Consider the following 12858-nt stretch of genomic DNA (forward strand, 5'->3'; position numbering starts at 1 on the left):
TTCACTTTCCAACACGCATTTCAGTTTTCTTTGTGTTGTTGTAATAAATTAACTCGGTCAAAGTAAAGAAAAATGTTGGTTCAGAATTGTCACTTTGCTGTAAAGAGGATCTGTTTGATTCAGTAAATTATAGGTTACTCAGTTTTATGTATTCTTGGTGTCTGCATCAGATTAGTCAATATAGCAACCAAACTGAGTCACTGAAGAATGTCCAGTTACTGACCAGTTAGCAGCTGTTATCAAACCGCTTTTGATCATTTCTAAATTCATTTTAGGAGCTCCAGAGCACTTGCTCCGGCTGTCAGAGTGTGACAGAAGTTGAGCTCAATTATTAAGAGCGTGATTCAGAGCAGCTGGGAGCTGTAAGGGCCACCATGTGCTCATATGCCATGACAACAGTAACATAACACTAATGGCTAAAAACAAGCTCTTCTACCAGGGGCCTCTGGCTAAAACCTTAATTTAGCATATGTCCTGTGTTGTGTATTGTCCTGACCGTGTCATTTGTTGCTACGCCTATATTGGCACATGGTGTGACATGACTAAAGGCACTTAGGATTTTTTTTTCTTAAACTAAAGCCATTCAGTGGAGTAAATTGTTTATATCTGCCTCAGACGAGAACATATAGCCAGTAACAGAACTATGAATACTCTTTTATGGGTCCTGTGACTACAGTTCCACTCTGCTCGATGAGGGGAGAGGCGTGGCTCTTAAGATACAGTTACGACACAAATTCCCTGATATAAAACCCTTATTTTATTAATTTATTATTACATTTATTAAACCATCCTGCCGCCTTTTTGTTACTGAAATGATGATACTTGGATGTCTATTTTTATTGTTCACCAAGAAGATTATACCTGAAATCTCTTGTCTTTCTTAAAAATGACACTGATATGCGGTTTAGCACTCGTAGTGTAGTAATGTGTCAGAAACACACATTTTGGTGACACACACACACACACACACACACACTTATAGTGCTTTACAAGATGATTCAACACACGTTTGTCCTGTTTTAATAGTTGTATGACCTATTCAAGGTTGTATGCTTCATTTATAGAAATAGTTCAGTCATGTGAAAACTTGGTCAATGGCTAAAAGGACAGCTTGGTATGCACTGACTGGTATAGATTTTACATATTGAATTTGACGGGATGCTGTCATTGGCGTGTTTAATCCAGCATTTATTTCCAACCTCACATTCAGTTCTGAGTGATGGCATGAACAACACAGTATCACATTACAGATGAAGAATAGCCTCTAATCAGAGAGAAGGGAAGTTGGTCTGGGTGGACATAAGGAAATGCACAGCAGGGTTGTTATAGTTAACTATAATGAAAACTAAAACCATAAAAAAGTTTCTTGAAATAAAATATACAAATCTTAATAAAATGTCTTATTAGAAACATTATTTTCACTAGTTGCCAAGGCATCATTTCTCATTTTATTTTAGTTGTTAAGTACTAAAATTACTAAAACTGAAATTAAAAAAAATTATATAAACTAATAAACTAATATAAAATATACAGACATACTTAAAAACAAAAACTAATAAAAATGGGGGAGGGGGACACACAACAAAATTACTAAAACCAAATTTAAAATGGAAAACGGACAATAAAAAAAATTAAATATTAGCAAAATTATAATAACCGTCATTTTGACAGTTGTGTCCCTTTTTGACCGGACAGAATTTTTCAGAGATTACCTACAGATTTAAAATGTTAGAAAAGGTTTATTAAATAAATACTACAAAGAGACTGTGGACTTGATTGACAATGACACTTCTGTTTTGTCCAGCTCTGGAAGCGCAACTGACAGTTTTAAAAGCATGAGTGAAACTATCAGTTCATTTAAAGTCTATAAGGAGACTAAACCTGAACATCTTGTAATGTAGTGGGGTTCGGGTTGTTTAGCACAGCTTATCCATGTTCTTTTTTGACCTCTTGTCTGTTGCTAAGACACAGTGGTTGCCACGGCAATGAGGAAGAATTGGACAAGCCACTGAAGTGCTGAAATTCTTTCCATGGTGCCATGCTTTCAAAAGTGCCCTTCCTTATACCCTGGACAGAGTCTTCTTCATGGAATCAGGAACTCAAAACATGAATTGAGCAAACATTACCAGCATGCTTTTTTCGTGTGCTTTTTTCAATAGTGTTTATTTTTCAAGCTCTCGTCTCTTGAGGTTTCTAGAGCTAGTCTGACAGATGGAAAGTGTTTTGTTACCCTGCTGTGAGCTGTGTTGTATAGCTGTGTATTTTCTAGGTAGGCTACAGGTTGTCACTGGTATTTTAGCTGTTACAGGTTGTTGTTGTTGTTGTTGTTGTTGTTTGTTGTTTTTGTTTTTTGGAAAGGTATTGCATGTTCAAAAAGTGTATGTAATTGGTTTTGACTTCTCGACTGCAGTTGTTCATTCTCTGTGATGGCCGCACAGAAGCACAGCAAGGATGAGCCCATGTTTGCTCTTCTGCTGCCTTTAGTCTGACCACACATGATTCTTACAGCGGTTTGCTTTTTGATCTGTGAGCTGCACCCTCTTGTAGAAAAAGCTGTTAAACTCTCTGGCTGGTCATTGTGATGGTCTCAGCTTTAGCGAGTATGTCTGTACAGAGGTGACATTCAGTGTCTGCTGCTCAGCTTTGTTTCTTTATCTGTGAGAGAAACTATGTAAAGTGACCGATGATGATGTATATCCTGTGATGATTTTCTTTTCTGTCTCCTGATCAGATGGGAGAGAGGGAGGGGGGCAGACTACGCCCCAAAATATGAGCAGCTAAATATTAATAGAAATGCCATATGCTATACTGTTGCAGATACTCAGAGACAGAGGCAGTAGGGAATTGCTATCATGTAAAAAATTGATGTTAATGTTTGCTAAAAAAAAAAAAAAAAAAAAAGATAGCATTTAACAGTGTTATTAAATGAATAGTATTTTATAGTTTAACTTTAAGTGAGCATAAGATAATGCCAAAGGGTAACCTGTATGTAAAAATAGAGGAAATGAGCATGAACAATTTAATACTCATAATCTGTAATATCAGCCGATATATTGTGCATATCTAAGAAAAATGTTTGGGTGGGTCGTACGGATGGGTTTGTGCCATATGAAAATGTCCAATAGGCTTTATTTACATCACAGCCATGAACATGACTTGCTGCTTGCTTTCTGACTGTTTGCAAGGAAAAGACATTTCTCATTTTGAGTGGACAAAAATCTGTGTCTTGCAGGATGTGTCATGATTTTTTTTTGGTCCGACTGTAAATATGAAATGCTTATAGCAGCTAAAAGTGAAATTGGTTAGCAGTATAGCCTGCTAGCAAAAGCAGGGGTCGGACACAGTAATATTTTTCTTTTTAAAGGAAATTATTACTTTCATTCAGCAAGGTCGCATTAAATTGATCAAAAGTGACTAAAGATATTTGTATAATTTTACTGTTTTTTTTTTTCAAACTGAAAGCTGACAGCTGTGTTTGATTAAATAAGTCGATTAAATTAGATTTTAGACTTCTCTTGATTATTTCCAGGACTCATGATGCTCCTGTCTTTCTGCTGATATTTTAAGGTGTTCTGGAGTTTTGTGCCTGGGCATGGACCACCCTGTGCATAGAGGAGACACCATGTCCATGGGACTACACGACAGGTACTGTGCAATGTATGTCATCTCTTTTTTTTCTACACACATATACACATACTTCACATTCTCTATACATCGCCCCTGTGCAGAGACACATGCATTCTCATTTACCTTCTCTCCTGTCTGGACACCGTCCTCTTGGTTTGCTTTGTGCATCTGTTTCTGTCATGAACAGGTTACACATACACACACATGCTCTGAAGCTTCACTCGCTCACACATACACCTCCGTCTCATGTGAGCTGTCATCATGGAGGACATCGTTAAACATGTGAACATTTGTCCTGCTGTGTGTGTGTGTGCATTTTACAGTCATCTCAGATGACTGATGACTATTTTTTTTTTTTTGTAAATCCTACTATATAAACTAGGTTCTTTGTTGGTAATGTGATGTAACGCTACCATATTCATCAATTATACATCACACTGCCCTTCAGTTAGTTTTATTACTATTATAATTATTGTCATTTTAATATTACACTTTTATTCTGAGACAAAAACAGGTTTCCATAAATCAGAAACTCTCTGTGCCTATGATTCATTTTGCATATTCAGTAGAGTGCTGCAGGAGTAAATGATTTAGAATTTTTGCGCTTCCAAACCATGTAAAAATCAAAATATCTTGCTGGTCACGGAACTTATTTTCTACAATAATCCAAAAGCCAATGGATTTTTGTCAAGGGTACCATGGGGATGCTAAACTTCTGGGTTGGCCTATTAAAATACATTATCCCTGCACCATTTTCTGACATGTATTTGGAATGTTGAAGTTAGTAAAAGGGCCTTCAGAAAGCCATATGCTTCAGCAAATGCACACTCTCTTGTTTTTGGATGTATCTTAACAGTTAATTTGTCTGTTATTAATGTTATTGTGACACATATCTAATGGGTTTGTCACAGACTAGTGCTGTGATGAGTGAAGCTGAGAGAGGACAAATATGCTCAAGCTGCTGCTTTGTGCACACTTTTCTGTTGTATTATGGAGACTGTGCTGTGTCTTTGTTTGTTGTTTAATTTGTTGTTACACCCATTTGCAATCTTATTTTCTCTATGGCTAACAGCTATACAAATAATTGCCATAAATGCTCTTGAAAATGGACACCTCAGGACAAGAGATAAACTCCGGTACATAGTGAAAATTTGGTGCGGTGGATTTTTTTGCACCCCAAACGTACACTAATTAATTTTTTTACACTCTCTCACTAACGCCATGCTGTCATACTAACCTGCTTCTTGCTCACACAGATGATATAAGCGTGTGTCGCAGCAGGCAGAGGATTGAGATTTGTACTCTCTGCTCTCTACAGTCATTCCTGATTGTTTGCTGTCTGTGATGTGTAAATCACAGCAGAATTACAGCATGAGCTCATATCACTATAAACATTGAACACTCTATTAAACAGCACAGCTCCTGAAGTGAGCGCAGCATGTTGGCTGATGGGTTCTTCTATATTGTTCAACAGAAAAACAAAGGCAACTGTGAATTCCATCGATTTGAGTCGACCTGCTGAAATATTACACGCACTACTCTCGTTTTGTCTTCACATGCCAAGTTGGCACGTAAGGGCTGAGCGTGTGGGCATGTGGGTTTGTGATGACTCAGACCCTTGAGATCATCGGACTAAGATTCAGTCAGCTGGTGTGTAGGACAGTATTGACAGGGCTATTTCTGTGTTCTGTTTGAGGAATGATCTGTACGACCTTTAGCCAAGTAACAATCTCTCTAATGGCTCTTTTTAAGATGTATATACAGTGGCCTCAAAAGTATTTGGACACTTAAGCCACATTTAAACATAAATGTCTTTGAATTATAGAACAAAATATCAAAGTAGCATTTACTAGCAAGAATCTGATTCTTGTTTCCATTCAACAAGGATGCTTTATATTGATCAAAAGTGACATTAAATATATTTACATTGTTACAAAAGATTTCTGTTTCAAAGAAATGCTGTTTATTTCAAACTATCTATTCATGTGATTCATGTGAAAAAATGTGTCACGGTTTCCACAAATATATTAAAGGTGCTATATGTAGGATTGACACCGAGGGGTTGAACTAGGTATTGCAGTCCAAATTCAAAATATTGGAGAGGGTTTTTTATACCTGGCCCCTCCTCCTCAGACTTGACACACACGTAGGTTGCCAGATTGACGACACCAACAGGAACGAGCACACTTGACGATGAATGAAATGAAATGCTCTGTGTTTTCCGCCAACTGGCAACCCGGGGTGCTGAAATACAATTGGGTAAACTGGCAGTGGGCGGGTATCATAAACCAAAACGACAACAGACATTCCGGCCCGGTACACATTTTCAAAGGAGAATAACTGACTGTAGCGTTGTTTTTCAGATAAACAAGTATGTGAAATTAGCATTGTTCTTAAATATCTGCAAACATATTATGGTATTTTTATACTTTAGTATCAAAAATTTCAGAGTCAAACTGTTTTGACTTTAGAGTCAAAAACTTACTTACAGGACCTTTAAGCAGCACAACTGTGTCCAGCATTGATTATAATAAGAAGTGTTTCTTGAGCAGCAAATCTGAATGAAGGATCATGTGACACTTTAGACTGGAATAATGGCTGATAAAAATTCAGTTTTGCCATCACAGGAATAATTAAAATTACATTTCAATTCAATTCAATTCAAGTTTATTTGTATAGCGCTTTTTACAATACAAATCATTGCAAAGCAACTTTACAGAAAATTAAGTTTCTACATTATTTAGTAGTAGCTTATCAGTGGTGACTGTCAGTTTATGTGCATATGGCAGAAATGTTCGGAAAAATCAATAAAAGACATAAACAAACAGACGATTAACACTATTAACAGCAATTATGTAATCAAACTTAAAGCAAAATGTGGTAGTTCTGTAAGTTGTCTCAGGGTTAGCATCATCTGAGGTCCTCTGAGGGGTTGGCATCATCTCTTCACAGGTGTTCTGGATCCAGACTGGAGCTTGATGTAAATCCCGTGGCAAAACAGAGAAACAAATAGAGACATAATTAGTGTAGCTGCTGTTCCAACCAAGTAAAATTGATTAGTTTAACCCAAGCTAAAGAATAATAATGTGCATTCGATCAGATATAACCGCAGTCCAAAATTATGAGATGCATTATTTGAATGCTTGGGCAAAGAGGTGTGTTTTTAATCTAGATTTAATCAGAGAGAGTGTCTCTGAACCCCGAACATTATCAGGAAGGCTATTCGAGAGTTTGGGAGCCAAATGCGAAAAAGCTCTACCTCCTTTAGTGGACTTTGCTATCCTAGGTACTACCAAAAGTTTTGTGACCTTAGGGAGCGTGATGGATTGTAGTATGGTAGAAGACTAGTTAGGTACGCAGGAACTAAACCATTAAAGGCCTTATAAGTAAGTAATAATATTTTGTAACTGATACGGAACTTAATAGGTAGCCAGTGCAGAGACTGTAGTATTGGGGTAATATGATCAGATTTTCTTGACCTGGTAAGGACTCTAGCCGCTGCGTTTTGGACTACCTGTAGCTTGTTTATTGAAGATGCAGGACAACCACCTAGCAGTGCATTACAATAGTCCAGTCTAGAGGTCATGAATGCATGAACTAGCTTTTCTGCATCAGAAACAGGTAACATGTTTCCTAGCTTGGCGATGTTTCTAAGATGGAAGAATGCTGTTTTTATAACATGGGAAATATGATTTTCAAAAAACAAGTTGCTATCTAATATAACACGCAGATTTTTGACTGTAGAGGATGTAACAGTACATCCGACTAGTTGCAAATTGTAATCTACGAGATTCTGTGTAATGTTTTTTGGTCCAATAAGTAATATCTCTGTCTTAGCTGAATTTAATAGGAGAAAATTATTGGTCATCCAATCTTTTACATTTTTAACACACACTGTTTGCTTAGATAATTTAGAAGTTTCATCTGGTCTTGTTGAGATATATAATTGAGTATCATCAGCATAACAGTGGAAACTAATCCCGTATTTTCTAATGATATTACCAAGGGGCAACATGTATATTGAAAATAGCAGAGAACCTAGGACACATCCTTGTGGCACTCCATATTTTACTGGTGATAAATGAGATGACTCCCCATTTAGATAAACAAAGTGGTAGCGATCGGGCAGGTAGGATCTAAACCATCTTAAAGCCTGCCCTTGGATGCCTGTATAGTTTTGTAATCGATCTATGAGTATGTTGTAATCTATGGTGTCAAACGCAGCACTAAGATCAAGTAAAACTACCAATGAGGTGCAGCCTTGGTCTGACGCAAGAAGCAAGTCATTTGTAATTTTAACAAGTGCAGTTTCTGTGCTATGATGGGGCCTGAAACCTGACTGAAATTCTTTATAGAGATCTTTTTTTTTGCAGGAAGGAGCACAATTGAGCAGACACAACTTTTTCAAAAATTTTAGACATAAATGGAAGATTTGAAATGGGTCTGTAATTTGCCAGTTCACAAGGATCTAGTTGTGCTTTCTTAATAAGAGGCTTAATAACCGCCAGCTTGAATGGTTTTGGGACGTGACCTAAAGATAACGATGAGTTAATAATATTGATAAGCGGTTCTTCGGCTACAGGTAACAACTCTTTCAGTAATTTAGTGGGTACAGGATCTAATAAACATGTTGTTGGTTTAGATGCAGTGATAAGTTTATTTAGCTCTTCCTGTCCTATAGTTGTAAAGCACTGCAGTTTATCTTTGGGTGCGATGGATAAAACTGAAGTATTAGACACTGTAGAATCTACATTTGTTGTTGTATTTCTGGTGTTATCTATTTTATCAGTGAAGAAATTCATAAAGTCATTACTATTTAACTGTGAGGGAATATTTAGATTGGGTGGCGTCTGGTTATTTGTTAATCTAGCCACTGTGCTAAATAAAAACCTTGGATTATGTTGGTTATTTTCTATGAGTTTGTGGATATGCTCGGCCCTGGCAGTTTTTAGAGTCTGTCTATAGCTGGACATACAGTTTTTCCATGCAATTCTAAAAACTTCCAAGTAAATTTTTCTCCATTTGCGCTCAAGACTACGAGTTTCTTTCTTGAGAGAGTGGGTATTACTGTTGTCCATGGCAAGGTACATTTTTCTCTAACCTTTTTCAATTTGATGGGGGCAACAGCTTCTTATGTATTAGAGAAGATAGTGCCTCATTATGGGTACACAGAGCAGTTGAGATAAATCAGGCAGGTTATTTATGAATCTGTCTTTGGTGGCTGGAACAATAGTTCTGCCCGGACAATAACGCGAAGCCATATACTAGGGCTGGGCGATATATCACATGTGATTGTCACGCGCATTTTGTCAGTAAAGCCGGTTCCCTGATTACTGCTAAATCACCATCACCTGCTTTCAAATGGAGCGGCATTTAATAGACAGAGTTCACTGACAAGCTACGCAATATCGCGTTCATTATCGAAGCCGATTCATCTGCGATAATGAACGCAATATTGCGTAGCTTGTCAGTGATCTACGGCTCTGTCTATTAAATGCTGCTCCATTTGGTGAGGATAAGAGACTTCTTTCAAAAACATTAAAAAAGCATAATGACCCCAGACTTTTGAATGGTAAGTGTAGTTTAAACACTTAAAGTGTTTTACAAAAAGTTTGTTAGTTACTAAAATGATGAAACAATAGATATTTAACAATGTAATAGATAGGTCTATATAAATTATAGATATATTTTCACAAGATGTGTTTGGATACATTGTGTATGTCAACTATTAGTGGATAAGGTTCCTATTTAAAGTGATGAACTGGAACTCTGCAAGGATGTCTATGTGAATGACTTCATACTAACTTTATAACTTTCACTAGGAAATCACCTTGACTAGTTAAAGGTTTTGCAAAATTGCCCTTCAAAAGTTATTTCTGAAAAAGGTCTACTATATAGTGTTTGATATTTTGTTTTCTAATGCAATGGCATTTATTCAGTTTTAGTTAGTTGTGACTTAAGTATCCAAGTATTTTTTGCTTATGTGGATGTCATCTGAAAGGTCTTAGTGTGTGATAGCCTAATGTTCTCACGTCTTCTGTTCTATACTGTTGATCTGTCACTCTTGTAACTGTTTCACAAACACCGGTGTGGCTCTGATCTTGTCTTTAAGTTGTTTAGGACCCTCAACCATCTGTTGCGTATGTGTCGAGGTTGCCATAGCAACAGCTTCCTGAAGGCAAGACTGAACTGTTAAAGCTGATTTCAAGTAACTTCTACACTTTCTGTTCTAATGGCTGTGCCAAGTAGTTGGTTGTTGCTTGATTTACCCATTTTCCCCTTACACTCTTAAAAATTAAGGTTCTTCATTGGCATCTATTGTTCCAAGAAGTACCTTTATTATCCATGGAAGCTTTTCATTCCACAAAAGGTTCTTAATAGTGAAATAAGGTTCTTTAGATTTTTAAAATGTTCTTCAAACTGAGCATAATGGAACCAAAAATGGTTATTCCATTAACTGCAGAAACCCCCTTTGGGAACCTTTATTTTTTTAAGAGAGTAGCGGTTTCTAGACTATTTTAGGACCTTTAAAGTTCAGTATGATTATGGGGATTCACATAAGAATATTATCTGTGAGCTTTCCATAATTTTTTCACTCTCTTCCATCTTTAGCCATGTCATCGCTTGCTGACACTTTTCATCCACTCACTTATTTCACCCATCCCTCATTACTTCCTGTTTTTTTTTTTATTATCTGTACTTGTCCCTCCTGCCCTTCCTTAAGTGCTTAATCAAGTGAGTCTCTTTGCCGTGTTGAGCATTGTACCCAGTCACAGTCATGTTTGTTGAACGTGTGAATGCAATGGCCAATTCAGAATCTACTCAATACACCAGAGTTTGTAAGTGACTTTTACTCTCCTCTCTCACTCTCTCTGTGTGCTGCTACTGCTCCTAAAATGCTTTGAAAATGACAAATGCGGATTAATTGTGGAATTTCTTTAAGATTTGCCAAAAAGACTTTGCTGGATTATACAGCCACCAAAAGCTCTCAGATCAAAACATTCACGACGTGTTGATCATCTAGTAGCTCTTAATCCATCATCTCTCCCTTCAACTCTTCTAACACATAAAGACAAGGCTTGTTTCAGATGTAAACCTTGTTGTATGGTGTTTTGCATAATTTCTGCATATCATCACACTGACTAAGTGTAGAACAGGGGCCCTCGAGGTCCACTTTCCTGCAGAGTTTAGCTCCAAACCTAATCAAACACACCTGAACAAGCTAATCAAGATCTTCAGGATGACTAGAAAGTTATTGGCAGTTGAGATTGATCAAGGTTGGAGGTAAACCCTGTAGGAGAGTGGACCTCGATGCGCCAGAGTTGAGAACCCCTGGTGTAGAAAGTCGGTAAGATTGAACAAAATAGCTTTTCAGTCATATGTTAAAGAGCAGAAGAAAAGAATAGATTTTCTTTCATATGTTAAAGAGCAGAAGAAAAACGTTTTGTGATTGTTTATAATAAAAAACATGTTGTTAAAGAGCAGAAGAAAAACCTAGAATATTTCAAGCTTTTTGATTGTATAATAAAATGATTCTCTTCCATTATTAATTATGAATCTTTTTTTGTTACTGAAAATAAATAGATCTAAATAAATAAAATCTTATTGACCCCTAACTTTTAAATAGTATTATGTGTAAATATAAGTGTTTATGGCAGCAGAGACCAGGTATAGCACTTAAAATGTAGATATTTTCTTAACATTAAATTTAAATTTTATCCTTAAATCTTCATGTTGAATATAAAAGTTCATGTCCATGTTGTCAAAAACCCATTTACTATTAGCATGGATAAATGCTGGCTACCTGTGATGCCCAGCTTCAGTAGAAATGTTGCCTTTGTTTTTATTCAGCCTCTTGTTCTCTCTGAGAGCAGCATGTTCTTTGAAATGTTCACTGTTTGAGCCTACACAGTTATTGAAACTCACTGAGTGTGTAGCAGAGATCTGTTCACAGTGACCAGTGTGATTTGTGATTTAACATTTAAAAGCACTTTCGTGGCAATTACCTCTGCTGTGCCATTTAATATTTCTATTTTACAGTCGAGGAAACCCTTCTCTTTTTCCTGAGAAATATGTTGGTATAATAATATAATATAATATATATAATATTAAATATAAATTAAAAAATAAATGTATGAATAGTGTCCTTCAGATAGTATCTAAGTAATCGTGTAGCCTTTTTCATAGATCATGGACTGATTGTGGGAAAGTAGAGAAAAGGTTGGTTTCACATTTTTCCAGCTCCAGTCAATTTGCATGAATTGTTTAAATTATCATCTTTATTTCCGAGTTTGACATTACACAGCTGCGTGCCACACATGACATATTGAGCAAGGTACCTGCTGAAATCATTGTAATGTTTGCCTTCAGGCTGTGCAGGTGAGCTACAAGAGCTGCAGAACAGGAACAGCTTTAGACAACAGTGAGGGTGTGCTGCATAAGTGCCACATTTACCACTGTACAATGCTGTCATTTGAGCACAGGAACGACACAATGGCAGAGACAGTGAAGTTTAGCATCGCTCTCTGTCTCTCTTAAATACACACACCCCTCTGTCCTCACCCACTTAATTAAGTGCTAAATGTGTGGTGAGGGTGAGCCGTGGCTATTCATAGAAATGTATTAATAGAGTGATTAAGGGGTAAGGAGGGCAGTGAGAGTGTTGAATGTAATAGGATGAAGAACATTTGCTCTTTCACATGAGAAAATGATGAGTGAAGCACAAGGAAAAGCAGAAATGAAGGTAGTGTGAGGTGTGTGACTATAACAGAATGTCAAGCTAAAAGTTCAGGTCATCGAGCACCATCTGTGCTCAGTAAAGGTTATTACTGGTGTGTGTGTGTGTGTGTTTACTATACTCTCTGAACCTCTCAGTATTTTTTCTTAAACTCTGGAACTTCACATCTGTCTCACACTATCATACACAGGACTGCTTATGTGGATTTTTCATATTTAATTTTGATTTTGATTTTGATTTTGTAATCATGGTGAAGTTTAAGATATAGGTGACTTTTTATTTTTTAGTCAGTAAAACAGTAAAGATAAATTTTAGCTGAAATCGTGATCATTGGTGATTCATAAAATGTCATAAAGATTCATAAAGTCAGTGGCTACAGTCACACTGTCAATGCATATACATGCAACCAAAACTAATACCCATGGCTCCTGACGATATATTGAGGTCTTATGAAGCGAAACGATCGGTCTACAAGAAAATGAATGTTATTTTAA

General features: G+C 36.7%; 1 protein-coding gene across 4 annotated transcripts in view; it reads left to right on the forward strand.

Moving 5' to 3' along the window:
- Positions 1-12858, forward strand: part of LOC109090703 (kelch-like protein 13) — a 44321-nt gene that overhangs the window by 700 nt on the left and 30763 nt on the right. For 2 of the 4 annotated variants that reach the window (XM_042756446.1, XM_042756449.1), the window contains exon 2: positions 3568-3657. In XM_042756446.1, coding sequence (XP_042612380.1) covers positions 3593-3657 — 65 coding nt within the window. In that variant the 5' untranslated portion in view covers positions 3568-3592. The remainder of the gene's footprint in view (positions 1-3567; positions 3658-12858) is intronic. The other 2 variants (XM_042756447.1, XM_042756450.1) reach the window with 1 other exon arrangement.

This window comes from Cyprinus carpio, chromosome A5, assembly GCF_018340385.1.
Source record: "Cyprinus carpio isolate SPL01 chromosome A5, ASM1834038v1, whole genome shotgun sequence".
Lineage (NCBI taxonomy): Eukaryota > Metazoa > Chordata > Actinopteri > Cypriniformes > Cyprinidae > Cyprinus > Cyprinus carpio.